At 50.4% G+C, this 16,569-nt stretch overlaps 7 protein-coding genes across 7 annotated transcripts; 3 read left to right on the forward strand and 4 right to left on the reverse strand.

The window, feature by feature from the left end:
• Positions 1-36: 36 nt before the first annotated feature.
• On the reverse strand, positions 37-2,192 carry MIND_01022000 (uncharacterized protein; the record flags this gene model as incomplete). The annotated part of the gene is made up of 8 exons (XM_037366810.1): positions 2,154-2,192; positions 2,044-2,104; positions 1,664-2,000; positions 1,333-1,616; positions 1,191-1,288; positions 1,014-1,144; positions 822-967; positions 37-768 (listed from the first exon to the last, which is right to left on the reverse strand). Exons 1-8 carry the CDS (start codon positions 2,180-2,182, stop codon positions 37-39), a joined length of 1,818 nt encoding a protein of 605 aa, XP_037216204.1. The 5' UTR covers positions 2,183-2,192.
• A 120-nt stretch (positions 2,193-2,312) lies between these two features.
• MIND_01022100 (Chromo domain-containing protein) lies at positions 2,313-4,338 on the forward strand (the record flags this gene model as incomplete). The annotated part of the gene is made up of 9 exons (XM_037366811.1): positions 2,313-2,334; positions 2,381-2,445; positions 2,498-2,526; positions 2,573-2,709; positions 2,759-3,575; positions 3,622-3,720; positions 3,769-3,810; positions 3,859-4,111; positions 4,162-4,338. 9 exons carry the CDS (start codon positions 2,313-2,315, stop codon positions 4,336-4,338), a joined length of 1,641 nt encoding a protein of 546 aa, XP_037216205.1.
• Positions 4,339-4,382: 44 nt separating this feature from the next.
• Positions 4,383-5,198, reverse strand: MIND_01022200 (Sde2-N-Ubi domain-containing protein; the record flags this gene model as incomplete). The annotated part of the gene is made up of 3 exons (XM_037366812.1): positions 4,383-4,495; positions 4,545-4,783; positions 4,834-5,198. 3 exons carry the CDS (start codon positions 5,196-5,198, stop codon positions 4,383-4,385), a joined length of 717 nt encoding a protein of 238 aa, XP_037216206.1.
• A 109-nt stretch (positions 5,199-5,307) lies between these two features.
• MIND_01022300 (SNF2 family domain-containing protein) lies at positions 5,308-8,293 on the forward strand (the record flags this gene model as incomplete). Its single annotated transcript, XM_037366813.1, has 11 exons — positions 5,308-6,006; positions 6,049-6,256; positions 6,311-6,433; positions 6,480-6,584; positions 6,631-6,704; positions 6,748-6,970; positions 7,020-7,332; positions 7,383-7,484; positions 7,537-7,706; positions 7,754-7,819; positions 7,869-8,293. 11 exons carry the CDS (start codon positions 5,308-5,310, stop codon positions 8,291-8,293), a joined length of 2,508 nt encoding a protein of 835 aa, XP_037216207.1.
• Positions 8,294-8,301: 8 nt separating this feature from the next.
• Positions 8,302-11,538, reverse strand: MIND_01022400 (T-complex protein 1 subunit delta; the record flags this gene model as incomplete). The annotated part of the gene is made up of 11 exons (XM_037366814.1): positions 8,302-9,510; positions 9,548-9,631; positions 9,678-9,912; positions 9,962-10,347; positions 10,394-10,438; positions 10,487-10,744; positions 10,797-11,048; positions 11,089-11,187; positions 11,235-11,287; positions 11,334-11,383; positions 11,435-11,538. The coding sequence occupies 11 exons, from the start codon at positions 11,536-11,538 to the stop codon at positions 8,302-8,304; spliced, it is 2,775 nt and encodes a 924-aa protein (XP_037216208.1).
• A 15-nt stretch (positions 11,539-11,553) lies between these two features.
• MIND_01022500 (Ubiquitin fusion degradation protein 1) lies at positions 11,554-13,253 on the forward strand (the record flags this gene model as incomplete). Its single annotated transcript, XM_037366815.1, has 8 exons — positions 11,554-11,562; positions 11,610-11,656; positions 11,709-11,742; positions 11,793-11,865; positions 11,912-12,200; positions 12,249-12,701; positions 12,750-12,903; positions 12,951-13,253. 8 exons carry the CDS (start codon positions 11,554-11,556, stop codon positions 13,251-13,253), a joined length of 1,362 nt encoding a protein of 453 aa, XP_037216209.1.
• Positions 13,254-13,531: 278 nt separating this feature from the next.
• Positions 13,532-16,378, reverse strand: MIND_01022600 (MFS domain-containing protein; the record flags this gene model as incomplete). Its single annotated transcript, XM_037366816.1, has 26 exons — positions 13,532-13,538; positions 13,584-13,667; positions 13,723-13,762; positions 13,816-13,918; positions 13,963-14,035; positions 14,084-14,125; positions 14,182-14,278; positions 14,326-14,387; positions 14,437-14,479; positions 14,533-14,615; positions 14,669-14,843; positions 14,893-14,985; positions 15,036-15,121; positions 15,168-15,318; positions 15,364-15,381; positions 15,430-15,464; positions 15,512-15,587; positions 15,637-15,649; positions 15,695-15,766; positions 15,812-15,861; positions 15,911-15,924; positions 15,975-15,981; positions 16,031-16,052; positions 16,099-16,105; positions 16,158-16,202; positions 16,251-16,378. 26 exons carry the CDS (start codon positions 16,376-16,378, stop codon positions 13,532-13,534), a joined length of 1,626 nt encoding a protein of 541 aa, XP_037216210.1.
• Between the last annotated feature and the right edge of the window lie 191 nt (positions 16,379-16,569).

The following is a 16,569-nucleotide window of genomic DNA, read 5'->3' on the forward strand; positions in this document are numbered from 1 at the left end:
TTAGAACCTCTCTGCAGACGAAATGTATCCAATAGTTCATCGATAAACAATAACTACACGCCCCATGTCTGTAGGCCCATCACCACCACCAATCATTGTCAACCAGTGTTGAAGCAATGGCCAACCGGCTTCAAATAGAACAGCAAGCTCATCGGTGTGATGTTCTCCATCCAAGAGCGGAGGAAGGGCCTTGGGATATGGTATACTTGACCAGCCTTCGATTGGAGGAGGCCGGGCTGGTGAGCTTGTTGATTGCGGTCGCACCAAGGTCGCTTTGGTTTGAACTGGTGATGGCGGTGGGTTGATGGGAAGAGTACTGAGTGACTGACGTCGTGAATCGGAGCCTCCACTGCGTTGGACAGCAACTGGCGATTCCTCAGAGACCGTCATCTCAGACTCATTCATATAATGAATCCATGATGTTCTAGCTCCCCGACCCGACTTTTGGATATCACGATGACGCAGTTGTTCAAGAATTGCCTCTGCCGCGCTCGGTCGACGGGTACGATTTGGAGTGACAATTGGGGCACGTGCATTGGGAATACTTGAGGATATCAAGTCAGGACTGATAGTTGGAATGATGGGCGTGTTTTGTGGTGTCCTTCCTCTTAAAAGGGAAGATGGTTCGACTGGAGGGGTTGAAGGCAGCGGAGAATACCCCGAAAGGCTATTAATCCTCGTCCGGCCTTGGACAACAGGCTCCGTCTTCTTAGCGATGGGTTCTGGGGGAAGTAAAATTGGCCACCGATGCACTCGTCGAAGGAATCCCTTTGTTTGGGATGATAAGCATGACGCAGCTCCTCTAATATTGTGCTCCCTACCTTGATTACCCCAAAACTGATAAATCGCCGAACGTCGATTCCTAACGATTGAACTTGATGACTTTCCATCCATTCAAAAACGGTTTTCCCCTGCTTGAGCCGCGAATACAAATGCAATAGTTGTGGCCAGTCCGGTAACTGGTGACCTAGTAGAGAGTAAGACTACTTTGGCTTTGTGAACGTTTAACCAACCCGGCTTGGTCACATAAGCAGCACATTCCTGCTTTACGTCGGCTTCAGTGGCGAGACTTTGGACGCTGGCACGTAAAGTGTACATGTTGGAGTATTGGAATATGTCAATGGTCATGATTACTTGATAGTATCTTGAGAAACTCAAGTTAGTGCATTCAAGTGGCGAGGTTAACTTGCAATAAATGTGAGATGGCTATGCGAGTCAACGAGAGATCGCAGTCGGCCAAGTGGGCAATACGACTGATGTGGTTTACTCCGTCGATATGTCGACAGACCTGGCGATGATCAAGGGGAGAAACCCGGTAAACTTGTAGCTCACTTTGACCATAGTCAGATCCCAGTTGGGTTCAATTCGCTTGGATAAGTTGATAAGGGCTAGCGGCACCATCCAGTCCTTGACCTGAGGTGGGTTAGGGTAGAAGGGAAAGATCTTGAGTTCGATGGAGTTGAATCGGTCAATAGGGATAGAGGTCTCGGAATAAGAATTGAGATCTTCATATAGTTGTTCCAAAATGGCGTGGATTGCTGGGGATGTTTTGGGGGAGGATAGGAATTCCGACTCTTCCTCGCAAGCTGTCAACACACGACTGACTTTCCGCACAACTAAGTAGAAAGTGAGCACGGCAGGGGGAAGATTCCAAGGCCCATACTGGGTTCATAACAGCTTAGGTCGGCATCACGGTTGAAAACGAAGCACAAGTTATATCGCAGATAGTTCCTCTGATACTTCGGACCAGAGAGTTGGACAGGAAAGCCAATGATGCGATGGCCTTTGGTCGAGCAAGTGACTAGACGACCACATAATTGACTTTGCGGAATCACATATTTCGAAATGTCGTCGAAGTTGAACAAGGTTGTGCTTGACGGGCGTTTTTGAGGAGAAGGTAGACTGGGGGAAACCAAGGAGGAGCTTGAGTTGCGTGAGGCAAGTGTTGGAACCTGAGGGTCGGATGGCGCAATTCCAGTCGCTATAAGCCCTTCAGGAACCTATTGTCATCAACAGTGACCAGATCGAAGGTAGCTGGCGGACCTGGTAGACGACTTTGGGCCCAAAAGTAACATCGAAGACGCTGTAAAATACTGACTGGATCCTATATAGCTCTATTTAACGGAGCATTATTGCCATTGGTTAAGGCAAACCGAGGTAAAAAAGAGTGGCCCTCCGGCATCGTCGAGGTCGGCTCTCGTCGAGTTGTGACACAGCGCGTGTCGTGACGTGACACATATTCTTGTTTAGAACAACCTCCCCAGCCTTGGTCGTGAAGCTGGTGAAGCCAGGTTCCATAACAGAACAGGATCATGGCAGACGAATTCGAAGTCGGTGCGGACGGAGCTTTGTCGCCGTTAACTTGCTAATCGTCCCCCAGAAGCGATCCACGGGGCTAAAGTCGTGCGCAAGCAGAAAAAACAGTTCTGGGAGTACGATGTCAAGGTCGGGGTCCAACGCTGTTTTACCATTCTGCTTAGCTGAAGCCACTCAATAGTGGAAAGGATACCCTGTCTCGCAGAATACGTATGTTCTCATGTTTCTGTGTTCAGTTGTCCAATCGTTGTTGCAGCTGGGAGCCTATCGGTTCTTTCGTTGGCTCTGAGGGGCTAGTGGACTCTTTTTGGGCTAAGTTGGACTTGGACGGACGGGATTACCAGAATATGACACAATTTACGGTCGGAGAGATATTCACCCCAACCCCAGCTCGTGCGTGGTGGCAATTATTTCGTGTTTTGCATCTAAGGTGGCATTATAGGTCGTGGCCGTCCTAAATTGAAAGGAAAAGGGGAATCGGCATCTACTTCCAATTCAGCAAGGGAAACCAAAGCAAACAAGAGGCGAAGGGATTCACCGGAAATCGCTGAACCTTCAAGTTCGGAAAGGAAACCAACCAAGCGAGGACGAGTTGAATCCATAGAAGAATCCGCTTCTGCACCCGTGGCGCGTAGCTCAGGCCCTCGGACACCTCGTGGCCCGCCGAAATTGACACAGTCCATTTCGACACGCTCTACTCGTCGTAAACCTGTACGGAGTCCCTCACCAAACGATGAAGTACCTCCTTCTCCCTCTGCTGCTTCTGAAGGCGAGCGGCCGCCTATCGACGCAGATGACGAACCGACTGTCGTTGAAGAGGAGGATGTACCGATGCCCCCAGTGCCCAAAACAGAAAAGAAAGAGAAGGCGCCCAGCCATAAAACCAGAGCTGCCAACCCTCTCGTTAAGATGGTCGATGATTTCGCAACCATGGACAACGGTATTGCAGCCAAGCGTGTCAAGGCTATCGACAAATCGGGACCGACTGCTGGCCCGTCCAATGGTTCTCAGACTCCAAGACGTTCTGAACGTAAAGGACGTTCTTCCGCTGCAACTGCGCCAAATGTTCCTAGTTCCATATTGCGTGCCGAGAAAGGCAACCTCAAAACAGTTCAAAGAACCCAACAGCCTACAGACCAACCTGAAGAAATTGACAATCTCCATGAGCTCAGCGGGATCGATCCCAAGGCTGCAGATGGGCTAGATGATTTTGAAGAAGATGTTCCCCCTCCCTCGCCGGAAGTTACTCTGCAACAAAAGTGCGTTGTATCGTTGATGTGATGCTATTCTCTCATCCTGGTATAGCATTGCAGCAGCCAAGAACAGTTTATTCCCCTCCTCTTCCACTGTTCCACATCCAACCCCACCAACAAATTGGAGGCGTTCCACTATCTTTGGCCCCCTGTTCGTCTATATCAGTTCTTGTTTTCCGATCGTTGAGCGTTTTCAAAGTGGCTTTGGATCGTCTATGGTTCCGTCTTCGAGTTGCGATTCGTATGTCTTGTTATCCTTTCTTGCAATTTATTGACCTCTATAATCAAGCAAAACATTCTCTCTGAAGCTTGATACCAACATCGTGCTCCCCGTGACTCTTCTGAACCCAAGTGAATCTTTCCCTTCACAAGACGGCCAGCCCATCACTGGACAATTTTTCAATCCACGCAATGCTCAGAAGCTACTCGACACAGTTCGAACTGGGAATTCATCAGCGCGGGCTGAACTAGGCTCAAATGCGACGCCGGAGCAAGCTGCACATTTCCAAAGGTTTCAGTCCAGACTAGCGGAGGGAGAAATGGTGACTAGTTAACCGCTCTTTGAACATTCAACTCAATGTGTGTCTTATAGTTCACGATGATGGTGGGAAGTCAATTTATGGCTTTCGGCTCCTCAGAAGCTCTGGTTCCTCGGCTCAACCTCCCTGCAGCACTATTGGCTTTCTCGAGCAGCATCTACCTCTCTGAATTGGTTATCGAGAACGACGTCGCTTATGTAGAAGTCATAGAATCCGCTAGTAAATGGTAGATTGTCGTGTACAAAGTACAAAGTAAGTACGAAGTAATGACTAGTCATGCACCGATTGCTTCGACCGCAGCAGGAGTGGGAGTTACAACAGGCGGTGATTCGGGTTTGGTAGTGGTGGGATGCGTTAGTTTTGCTTTCTTTTTCTTTTTGAGCAGTGCTAGAGCGGAATAAGGCAATGAAGAAAGTGTATAAAGGGAAAGACACACCTGCAGAAACCGCATTCTTTACCCCGTCAACGAGATCTTGACTTTGCTCCAAGTACTCGGTATCGTCAAACCGATGCTTCTTTCCAGCGAGCACAGGAGGATCCGTGGACTTGGAAGAGCCCGGCTCGGATTTCTTTGGCTCAATGCCTAGCTTACGTTCCAGAGCTTCGAGCTTTGCTTTCTCTGCTTCAGCCTTAGCCTTCAGCCGCTCTGGCTCAGCCTCAAGATACTCGACGAGCCTACAAAGTGATATGAGTTGACCGGCGGATAGTAAAAAATCAGCACACACTTCTTTGCCTCCTTTATAGTGTTTAGCCGCCGACCACTGAGATCTCGACAGGAATCGTTGTTGTTCGTTTTCTGGCTGCTCATCCGCCCCCCAGCCGCCCGAAGCTGCGAACCAAACCCACCCTTTCCACCCAGAAGACGAGGGGTGAGGCGCAGGGTCACAAAGGAGCTGCCGTCGATGTGTAGAGAGGAGACTGGTGTGTTCAGGTCGACAACACCACAGTGCGTAGAGAGGACAACATTTTCGGGAAGGAGGGGATAACGGTCATGAAGAAGAGCTGGCACGTCGCCTATTAGGGTGCCCGAGTCGACGCTGAGCGAAAGAGTCGGGAATGGCGCAAATGCTGAGATGAGGAGAGAAGACATGGTTTGTGATGTGGCTGTGCTCCCAAGTCCGCGCGATCTCGTGCAGAGCGTGACTCAGCGACTTGTTTACTACAACTACGCGTCTAATATTTCTTTTCCTTGGTGGCATATGCTTAAACGGACACCGACAACGAGCGACGGAAAGCCTGTACGGCCCATCGAAAGCACACGAGTCAACAAGCCCTTCAAAGCCCCCACCTTTCTCGCTGAACGACCGCAACCTCAGCGCAAGCGGAAACGTGTGTCGTACAAGGGACAAGATGGCGGGGATGGTGACGACGAGGACGAGAATGGGCCGAGCAAGAAGAAGAAGAAGGACGACAGGGATAAAGACGGAAATTATCACAACGAAGAAGCGCTCCTTGCCGCTGTGAAGCAATATCCTGTGTTCAAGGCGACACCGTTCCAACAGCTTAGCGCCCGCCGATTCTCCATGCCAGAAATGACCAAGGACGGCAAAGTCATCACTCATATCCCGACGAATGTCGCGCTCGGAATTCGTCCGCCGGTTCGAATCATACCGCGGCCGTTGCATGACCCAATGGATGGCCACGCAATCGTACTTTATGACCCAACAATCGACGACAGAGAAACTGACGAGGAAAAGCGAGAGCGGGAGAAGGAGGAAGCGAAAGAGAAGGCTGCAGAGGAAGCACGGGCCAAGACGGCGGGCATGTTCAATCCGCATAAAAGCCTACGACAAATGCTGGGAGAGACGAAAGACAAGAAGCAAGCCCCCAAAGTGCCCGTCGTCATCGATCCTCGATTGAGCAAAGTCCTCCGTCCACATCAGGTGGAGGGTGTCAAGGTTTGTCGCATCTTTCGCCGAGAGTTTGGCTGACCTTGATAGTTTTTGTACAAATGCACGACCGGAATGCTCGCCGACAATCTCTATGGCTGCATCATGGCAGATGAAATGGGTCTCGGTAAAACGCTACAGTGCATTGCACTGTTATGGACCCTGCTCAAGCAATCGCCTCACAGCGGCAAACCCTCCATCGAAAAATGCATCATTGTCTGTCCCTCCAGTTTGGTAAAGAACTGGGCCAACGAACTAGGTACGTCTGAGTCTACCGCTGCTAAAGAAAATGATACCTATTTGATCTCGACAGTGAAATGGCTTGGACCTGATGCAATTTCTGCTCTCGCCGTCGATGGGAAGGGAACCAAGCGTGATATGCTCGAGAAGGTCGCTATGTGGGTGGCGGCAAGAGGAAGAAACGTTACGCAACCAGGTAATGCGACAGCTTCCTTGAGATTATGCAGCTCAACATTCCACAGTCATGATAGTATCGTATGAAACTTTGAGGACGATGACTCCTTATCTTGCTAATTGTACCGTCGGGCTTATGCTCTGCGATGAAGGGCACAGACTGAAGAACTCTGGTTCGTGTTGATCGTTATTGGCGGGCTGATCGCTGAGTAAGCTTAGATTCCCTCACTTTTACCTCACTCAACCAAATCGACGTCAAACGGAGGGTTATTCTCACTGGGACACCTATCCAGGTCGGTTTCCCCAAGGTTCTTATACTTTTCTGACTCCCTGTAGAACGACCTCACCGAGTACTTCTCGCTCCTCAATTTTGCAAACCCGAATTTCTTGGGATCCAAGAATGACTTTCGGAAGAATTTCGAGAACGCCATTATCCGGGGGAGAGACTCCGATGCGACGGACGCTGTCAAGGAACAGAGCGAGAAGAAACTGAAGGAACTCGGCGGGCTGGTCACCAAGTTCATCATTCGCAGAACAAATGACTTGCTCTCGAAATACTGTCAGTCGCAAATTCACTCAAAACACAACCGCAGCTAACTCTTCCTTAGTGCCCGTTAAATACGAGCAGGTCGTCTTCTGCAAACTATCCGATCTTCAGCTGCAACTATATCGTCTTTTTATTCGGTCGCCCGAAATTCAAGCACTGCTCAGGGGTAAAGACTCGCAACCATTGAAAGCGATAAACGTTTTGAAGAAACTGTGCAACCATCCTGAGTTGCTTAACTTGCCTGCGGATCTGCACGGATGCGATCCGCTGCTTCCAGAGGACTTCCCTCGCGGCGGCGCTGAGGCCAACAACAAAAGTGGTAGAACCCAGCCAATTCGAAGCGAATGGGGGGGTAAATTTATGGTCCTGGAAAGGTACTTTGTTTCCTCGAGGGCAAATCCGTATGTTTACCTGGAGGTACCAGGTTTTTGCATCAACTGCGTACGCAAACGAACGACAAGATCGTGCTGATCAGCAATTACACGCAAACCCTGGATCTCTTCGAAAAACTATGTCGGAGTAAAAAGTAAGCGCTTCTCAACAAGACCAAGCACGCCTGACTATGGCTCGGTATCAAGATACGGCTACTTCAGGCTCGATGGCTCGCTGTCGATCGGGAAACGGCAGAAGATGGTGGACCTGTTCAATGATCCGGAGGGCAAAGAGTTCGTTTTTCTGCTCAGCAGCAAGGCTGGTGGGTGCGGTATCAATTTGATCGGCGCGAACCGTCTTATTTTGTTCGATCCTGGTAAGCAGGCCGGTTTCGTTCATCCCGAGACGCTGACAAGTTTGTAGATTGGAACCCCGCTGCTGATCAGCAAGCGCTGGCCCGGGTCTGGCGTGACGGGCAGAAGAAAGAGTGTTGGCGCATTTTACTCATGTTTCGATTTTGAGTGTTGATGACCTCCAGGCTTCGTTTATCGCTTTATCTCGACTGGGACTATCGAGGAGAAGATCTTCCAACGGCAGGCCAGCAAGCAAGCTCTGTCGTCGGCAGTGGTTGACGAGAAAGAGGACACCGAGCGCCATTTCTCCGTCGATGCTTTACGGAAGCTTTTCCTTTTCAACGAGGAGACGCTTTCGGACACACATCAGACGTTTAAATGCAAGCGCTGCAAGGACGGTAAACAGGTTTTGAAGGCGCCGGCCATGCTCTATGGAGATGCAAGCACGTATGGATTTCCTTACGGTTTGGATGGTTTTGCTCAGAACTCTCCTAGATGGAACCATTTCACGAATGCCGAACTCAAGAATAACCACGACGACCTATTGCGCGCCGAGGTCGACCAGCCTGAGGTTTCCTTTGTTTTCCAGTACATTTCGCACTTCAACTAGTTGTACATTCAGTCAAAGAAATCGTCCCAGCTGCCCCATTCCCCGCCTGCTTCCCGAACCTGGACTTTTTCTCCCACTGACCCAAAATACGACGCTTTGAACCATGAGAGTAAGTCATCTTTGCCGAATGGCCCGAAGGTTTCGTTTCCTTCTCGCCATTTGTATTCATATGTTTTGTCGTTGGACGGGGGTATCCAATTGGCGTCGACGAGATTTGAGGAACGGACTGCGCGGACGAGTTCCTCGTAAGTTTTGGAGTAGATGTCTGTGTCTCCAAGGGACATGATGGTGGATGCCAGATGGGTCATGGTTTCGATTGGTGTCGTCTTGGATTTGTCGGCGTCTGCTGCTTTGGATTTGCCAGCTCTGGCGAAACTTTCAGCAAGATTTATTTCACAGTGAATTAATGAAACAAACTTTTTGCCCGCCTTTTTGGCCTCGACACCAAGCCTCTGGAGGGCTTCCAGTACGGTCTCGCCTTTGTTGAGCATCGCGAGTAATTGGAGGTTGAGCGCGTCGATGCCGCCGCTTTCTTGGATTTCCTTTTCTTCCGCCTTTATCTTCTCTTTCTGCTCCTTTTCCTGCCTCCGCTTCCGCCGCCTGGCCTGTTTTATTTCGCGGTCATCGACGCCCTCCATCCAGCGGTCGTGGGTGCCATGAGGGTCGAATGTCCGCACATAGCTGCCGTCTTCTGTGAATTTGCCCTCCTCCATTTCGTCCCGCATGTTGAATGACGACATCTCGAATCCCATCCCCGCCTTCTTTCTTCTCTCCGCATCGTCTTCGTCTTCTGGCTCGTCCTCTTCGCTGCTGATCGAGGCGTGATCTGAGCCAGAGTCGCCGAACACCTGGCCGTCAATGTCCCCCAGCCTCAGATACTGCTCCTCCTTCTTCTTCTTTCCCTCCTCCCCTTTGCTGTCCTCCTTCCCAACAGCAAACATGTCGTCATCTTCGTCTTCGTCTTTCCGCCGACTGAGCACCACCCCTTCCCCATCGTCGCTCGAATCAGAATCATATCCCTCATTCTTCACCCGTCCTTTGCGGGACCGCTGCTCCAGACTCGACTCAACCTGCTCTTCAAAGTTGGCCGGGTCCTCAGAGGGGTCCACAAATCGCGTTTTCTTTTTGGGGAGGCGCCCTTGAGCTTGACGCGTCGGGTTCACTTCGTTTGGGCATGATGTAAAGTGTTTTTTGATGCCGTCTAATCTACTACCTTGCTTGTACGTAATCGTCAATCTTCAGCAGCAGACACACCGTCTCCGTCGCCAGCTCAATCGCACTCGTCGACACCAACAGCGGCTGTACTACGTTTTCCTCCAGGATGTTCGATATAAGACCCTAGTTAGACGTCAGGCATTGCGAGAATTAAACACTAGAAAACTACCTTGCGAACGTTGATACCAGCTGTTCTCTCTCCGAGAGCATGTCTGTTCCTCAACTCAGTCACGATAGCGATGGGATTGAGCCCAGCATTTTCGGCCAGAGTAGTGGGGATGACTTCCAGTGCGTCGGCGTAGGCTTGGAAGCAGTATGCTTCCATTCCCTTCAACGATTGTGCATATTGTGAGAGTTGCCTTGAAACATGGATTTCAGGGGCACCGCCACCACAGATGAGTGCTCTGATTTGCATGAGTTCCAAGTGTCAAAGGTATCTAGCGTAACCCTCACCGTTTCTTGACTAAACAGCGCACAACGCAAAGCGCATCATGCAAACTCCGATCGCACTCTTCGACGACCAGATTGTTGCTTCCCATAGCGAGAATGCTGACCGTCCGCCCGCGGTTCTTGATGCCAGTTATTTTCACAACTTTGACATCCGACTGTGAAGCCTCTTCCACGAGATCGGCGTATCCCAGCTTGTCCTCCGTGAACGCGTCGATATCAGCAATGGGTTTGCACCCAAGGCTTTTGGATAGGAACTCGATCTCGTCGCGCTCCACGTCCTTGACAGCGAGGATATTGAGACGCTTCAGGAAATTGAGGGATGTGTCGTCGACTGCGTCACGCAAAATCGACTTTTGGATCAAAAGGACATTGCAGTTGGCCTTCTTGATCTTTTTTACACATGTTGAGGAGGTACTGTCGGCCCTCCTTGATGACTTTGTCCATTTGCCGGTAGTCGTTGATCACAACGGTGTTGTCCATCTAGTCAAATGAGTGAAAAGACCGGAAATATGGAATGGATTTTCTTACGTCCGGTTTAGGCGCGCTCAGCTGAAATTGTATGATTGCGATTTTGGCTTTCTCCATCCGCGTCGGGCCGCCCGCTGACACAATGACATTCTGGTTGAGCACGACCCCTTCGACGAGTTCCGTGTCTTCAATAGTGCCGCCCACTTTTTTAACAACACGAATATCGCGAAGGTCGACATTGGACGATGTTGGCGTGACCAGTCGTGTTACCGCAGCGACGGCAATGGGTGCAAGGGTGGATGAATATTGGGAAACTATCTGGAGAAGGAAAGTGAGTATGAAAAATAAGTAGGAGGAAGACGGAATCCACCTTAGAGTTTAGAGAAGTGCTGGCTGCTCGCAGTAGACTTTGCTCATCGTTCAAATTCACTGGTGTCGATAATTCTGTTAGGAACTCGACAGCCTTTGGTGAGGCTTTGAGGAAAGAATCGGCGATGACACTGGGGTGGATGCCTTTTTGCAGCAGCTTCTCAGCGGCGCCCAAGAAGCTACCGGCAAGCACGACAACGGAGGTGGTTCCATCTCCAGCTTCTACATCTTGGGCGGCAGAGAGATCGACGAGCTGATAAACCAGTTAAATCTGCAAAGCTCGTCTGGGAGACCGCGCTTGCCATTTTTGCGGCCGGATGGAGCGCTTGGATGCTCTTGAGTATCGTTGCACCATCGTTAGTGATGATGACCTCCCCCTTGGACGTTTGGATCTGAGGCGAAATAAACAGACGACCATAAAGCAGATGCTGTCACACACCATCTTGTCCATCCCGCGAGGGCCCAGAGAGGTCCTGACTGCGTCGCTAATAGCTAAACGAAAATTGAATCCAACTCGAATTTTCGCATGTTCGATAACTTGCCCTTAGCCGCAACCATATTCGAGAGCCGGAGTTCCATCGGCTTTCCCTATCAGCAACGCGTCAAAGGACTGGGTATGCGCCGTAGAGAAAGCAAGACCTTGTCGTTGAAAGATGCATTGGCGCCAGACGCGGCCTTAGATTTGGTGGCCATTTTTCGAGTGTCAAGACGCGTGAGCGTGACTCGGGCGTCACACTTCTCATTACGCGGCACCCACCATGACCTTTGTGAGTGTCCACTGACAAAATTTCAACTGGGACTCACACTTCTCCAGTTCAGTGGTCACCAGAACTTCCTCTCGCATCTTGGCGCGGCCGCGGGGTCAGTTTCTCCAACTCCATATCATCCGCATTCTGACTCTAGTTATCTCAAGTGGCTTTGCTGCTGGTCGAGGTGGTCCTTACGATGTCAGTGGTGATTACATCTCGTGCTCCGGGGAATCTTGAACTCCTTGCAGGAATACCTGAGGGCATATAGCGTCGCGATGCTGCCTGGCAAGGAACGCGACAACGTCTCTTATGGCGGCAAGAGTGCGTGTCCGTTTCTTGGTCAATGCTTGTCTAACTCGACTTCAAGTCATCATGCCCCCCTCTGCACTAGCCAATCTTACCGCGTCGGACATGCCATCGCCTTGGATTTTCAAGCTGCGCAATCCAGCCAACTCAGCAGCGTCGACCTATGCGGGTGTGCTCGAATTTATTGCCGATGAAGGATCCGTGCATCTCCCGTACTGGATGATGAAGTCCCTCAGGCTAAATGAGGGTGACCCAATCAGGATTTCGGGGGCTGAACTCGAGAAGGGCAAGTTCGTCAAGTTCCAGGCGCAGAGCGTTCACTTCATCCATCTCTCCGACCCCAAGGCAGTGTAAGCTATCCTTATTGTGGTATTCTTCCCTTCCTAATAAACTTATAGCTTAGAACAAGCCATGCGAAACTTCTCGACTCTGACTCAAGGGGACATAATAGAAATCAAATACAACAGCATCGTGTTTGGCCTGCTCGTTATGGAGACCAAGCCAGGCGGGGAGGGAATCAATATCCACGACACCGATCTCGAGGTCGATTTTGCTACTCCCGTGGGTTATGTCGAGCCAGAGCGGCCAAAAGCTGCTCCGCCGCCAACGATGGCCTCCAAACTCAAGATTGACCTCGATTCCTCTTCTCCCGGATCATCTCGGCCAGCTTCGTCGCTTGGAGGCGGGTTCGCAGGGCCTTCCACGAACGCCGGTGTCAGCAAAGATGGCGACAAGTGGGAGAGCTTCAAAGGGAAGGGAGAAACACTTGCGGGAAGGAAGACCAAAGGCAAGGGCATTTCTGTGCGTCAGGCCGAGGCTGTCGTGGAATCGAGCAGGATTTATCGCACCGAGTATGTCTTCTCGTCATTTCGAATAATCCACCTAACTTGAGCTGATAGCCAACATCGAATCGTAAACAATGAAACTCTCGAAAGCGATGTCAAAGTGCCTGCGGCGCTGAATTTACCATTCGGCCAACTTTTCTTTGGCTTCAATGTTGCGACCTATGTCCCTCCTCCTGAGCCTGCACAACCTTCTTCTCCTTCTCCAGAGGTGTGTATGATAACTGATTTACCTTTCGCGTCTGATTGGGTGAACAGAATGCTTCCTTCGGAGGCAGTGGAAATACCCTGAACGGTCGCCAATCAACCACGGCCAAAGGCAAGGAGAAAGAGAAAGCGCAAAGCACATCTCAGACACCCACTTGGGCGTCCACCGTGGGCCAAGGCAACACTCTTGGGGCCTCTGTTCCCCGCGATCTCGGGCCTGTCGGAGCAGGCGGCGCGAGAGTCCCGCGGGTTCCACAAAGAGGACCACCCAAAGTTCAGCAGAGGGAGAGAAGCCCAACGCCAGATTTTGGTGTGGACGATGATGACGATGCTATTATGATCGACAGCGACTAAAGACTTTTACTTTATGCTTTCTGTAATCCGTAGATTCAAGCAGTTCCGTGTGAGTGACTTTGTCGAGGGCGAACGCCCAATTCTCAGAACAGAATCTCAAACACATCGATAAAGTTTTATTCAAGCTCCTTTCCAGTTCTGATAAGTAGCTTGAGATTCGTTATGGCTCGTATATTTCGAATCAGGAAGAACATTCCGTGACTCCGTTGGAAGCCTCTCGTGATCGTGCGGTACCTTGTCGGTACATCATCACGTGATCGCGTTCGTGAGTTTTTTGTTTACAGTCTAGATGTCGCTTAAATGGCATTCGCAGCAAAAAGGAGCTCATACGCTGTAACCCCCACGGTCTCTATGGGAAGTCCGAGCATCGTCAGCCCGGTAAAGATGAAGATGGCAGCACTGGCGTAAACCGGGCTTGAAAAGAATTCACTCAGCAACGGAACGGATGGGTCTGGGGTGAGGGACTCACCCGTTCGGAGTTTTTCCCGCATTACTGTACACCGCAATGACTAGGAAACTATATCGGCTTCCGAGAGGATACGCATGGAGTAGAAAGACTGACTGGGAGCGAAGAGACCGGTGACACGACTTGAGGCAGCCGCAAATGCATCGCCTGTGCCGCGGCGAGGGGTTGGGAATACCTCAGGCGCATAGCCATACAGAACCTACAAAGGGTCGGACAAACAAATCAGCCGAGAACTCAACGCACTCCGTAAAAGGCGTTCTCCCAGAAACTCGCAATGGAGACGAGTGCATTCACTTGAACGGACGTGCGAGCAGCCCTGACATGGCAAGGTAAGCAAATTTCTGTAACAACAATGTGCACGAACGTGAGTGCAAACAGGAACACGCCAGAGAGGATGGTGAATATGCTATTGTCGTGGATGAGATGCATAGAATGCACACAAGGGTGAGGAATGCGACTCACGCCATTGAAAATTTACGACCAGTCCGGGACCATTGAACCATTGCAGCGGCTAGTATAGAGCCACCCACTCCGCATGCTGCCTGGTAGGTGTAGGCAGCTTGAATTTTAGTCAGTCTTGGTCGATATGTGAAATCGTGGTCGCACAATATGTTGCATCGATCCCAGTATTTCCCGTGTCCTTTTCACGGCTGGACAAATATGCTCCCCTGTGCGCAACATCAGAACGACGAACTGAGAGAAGAAAAGGGTGAATACAAGAATGCGTTGAAAAGTGGATACGCCAGTCCAAGTGCACCATCTATCAGGAGGGTCAAGATGAAGGTGGCTCTTGACAACCAAAGAAATCCATACAAATGAAAATGATCAGACTGGACGAGTAGGCTAGTCGCGGCGTAGCAAAAAGACCGCGGACATTATCGAAACTGAGATGCTCTCTGAGAATATCATCAATAAATTGACACCATAGCTGCGAAGGAGAACCACAGACAGGCCATTGACAAGCAGACCCCATGTCGTGAATTTGACTTGGGGCATTTCAGATCCTGGCTCAAGATATGGAGTTGCGGCATCGAGGAGGTGTTGCACAGTGAGGTTGGATTTGACTTTGTTCTTTTTCGCGATACGGTGAATGACATCAACGGCTTCCTGATCGCGCCCGATACCTGGCAGAGATTTAGGAAGAGGCCCCGAGCAAAACAGCAGTAAACTGACTGAGGAGGAACTTTGGTGATTCATCCATCGGGAAGCAGAAAAATCGGAAGACGCCCATGACAACCATGAGTGCACCCATGGTATAGTATGAATCTGGAGACAATGAAGTTGTGACCGAGTAGAAAGTCAGGGAATAAACCTACATCGCCAGCCGTTGTTATTTGTGTTGTCGCACCGATATACCGCGCCATTGACCAGAGTACCAATAAGATCTGCGTTGCAGGAAAATCTAACAGTTTCAGTATTTTCAAGGAGAGCAAGATCATTAGCCATACTTCGCAAGGAAAACCCAAGAGATAAGTGAGCCAACAACTTGGCCAATTGCCCACCAGACTGACAGCAGGGTGAGGAGATACTGATATGGACCTGGAAGGAATTCCAAGAACAGCGCTCCGTCGACGGGAAGATTTCCTCCTACCCCAAATCCTATGGCGGATTAGACAGAATTTTGAAGAAACTCGCAGATCGCACCGATGAGCGCCAACATAGCTAAAAAAAATCATGAGTGTCACTCGGAAAACGTCTAAAAGTACTTGCCGCCCAATGTTACAAAGTTCGGTGAGGCCCCAGCGCTTGAACATGGATAAGCTACAAGCAAATGGAGGACAAATGGACGCACGCAATACCAAAAATTCCAGAAATGAACAGTGTCGCATTCCAAGCCGTACGCCGGCCAATAACATCACAGGTCATGCCTTTTGCGGCGTTAGTCCATGAGCAAGCAGTAATTTCGGCAGTCGGTACCCCAGAAAGTCGCCTATAGAAGGTGTGAATGGCGTATATGCGACGATAAGACCCTTACCCCACAGATTAAACCGACGTACAAGGCAAACGTAGCCATGCGGATGTTGCTCGAGTAGTCAGGGAAGTTGTGCTGAGCATTGTAAGTGGTCCGAGCACTATGCTGTTGGGAACGAACTTGGTTGGCGATAGAGGGCATGAGGATGGCGATAGCTTGCAGCCATAGGTCTGGTATATGGGCTGAGTGATTCCAAATTGAAAGTAGCGTGTCACTCACTGTCTGCGAACCAGCTGAGAGCAAAATGAAGGCATCGAGACAAGGAAGAGGTTATGGCACGCACCCGAAGCCTTCAAAGCGTGAGTGTCACAGTTCACCAACTCTGACAATGACTCTCACCAGCCGTGAAGAATAGTTCCCACTTTGACGAATTCAACGCACGAAACCCTCAAAAGCAAGACACGTACTTGGTATCTATTGTCGTTACTGGCATGAACATACGTCGCATGGCCGCCAAGACACGTACCGGCCCATTCCGCATTCAGCAATCGCGTGGTTGAGCACTTCGACTCTGGAGCAAACGCGTCAAATAGTCCAGAAAAGTAAACAAAGGACCTACTTTGCGAGAAAAATCGGCTTCAAACCCTCCTGGCGAGCCTTGGAAATCAATGCTGAGACGCTGCTGTTGTCGGCAGCTTCGACCTTCTCGCCGTCGTCGACGCGGTCATGAACCTTTTCTTCGCTCATAGTGGGGAGAGGTAAAAGAAGACGCGAACTGGACGGGCGTCGGGAAGGTATCAGATCAATAGCTTCTATCTGGCTCCACACAAACAGCGCGACGCACGTTCTTTGCTTCAACACACAACATCATCATCAATAAACACGAGCATCCTCTTGGCGCGGTTTCTCTACTCTCATCTCAGTCATTTGTTTTCTCT

Source organism: Mycena indigotica (assembly GCF_014461135.1).
Source record: "Mycena indigotica strain 171206Taipei chromosome Unknown Mind.scaff0009, whole genome shotgun sequence".
Classification (NCBI taxonomy): Eukaryota; Fungi; Basidiomycota; class Agaricomycetes; order Agaricales; family Mycenaceae; genus Mycena; species Mycena indigotica.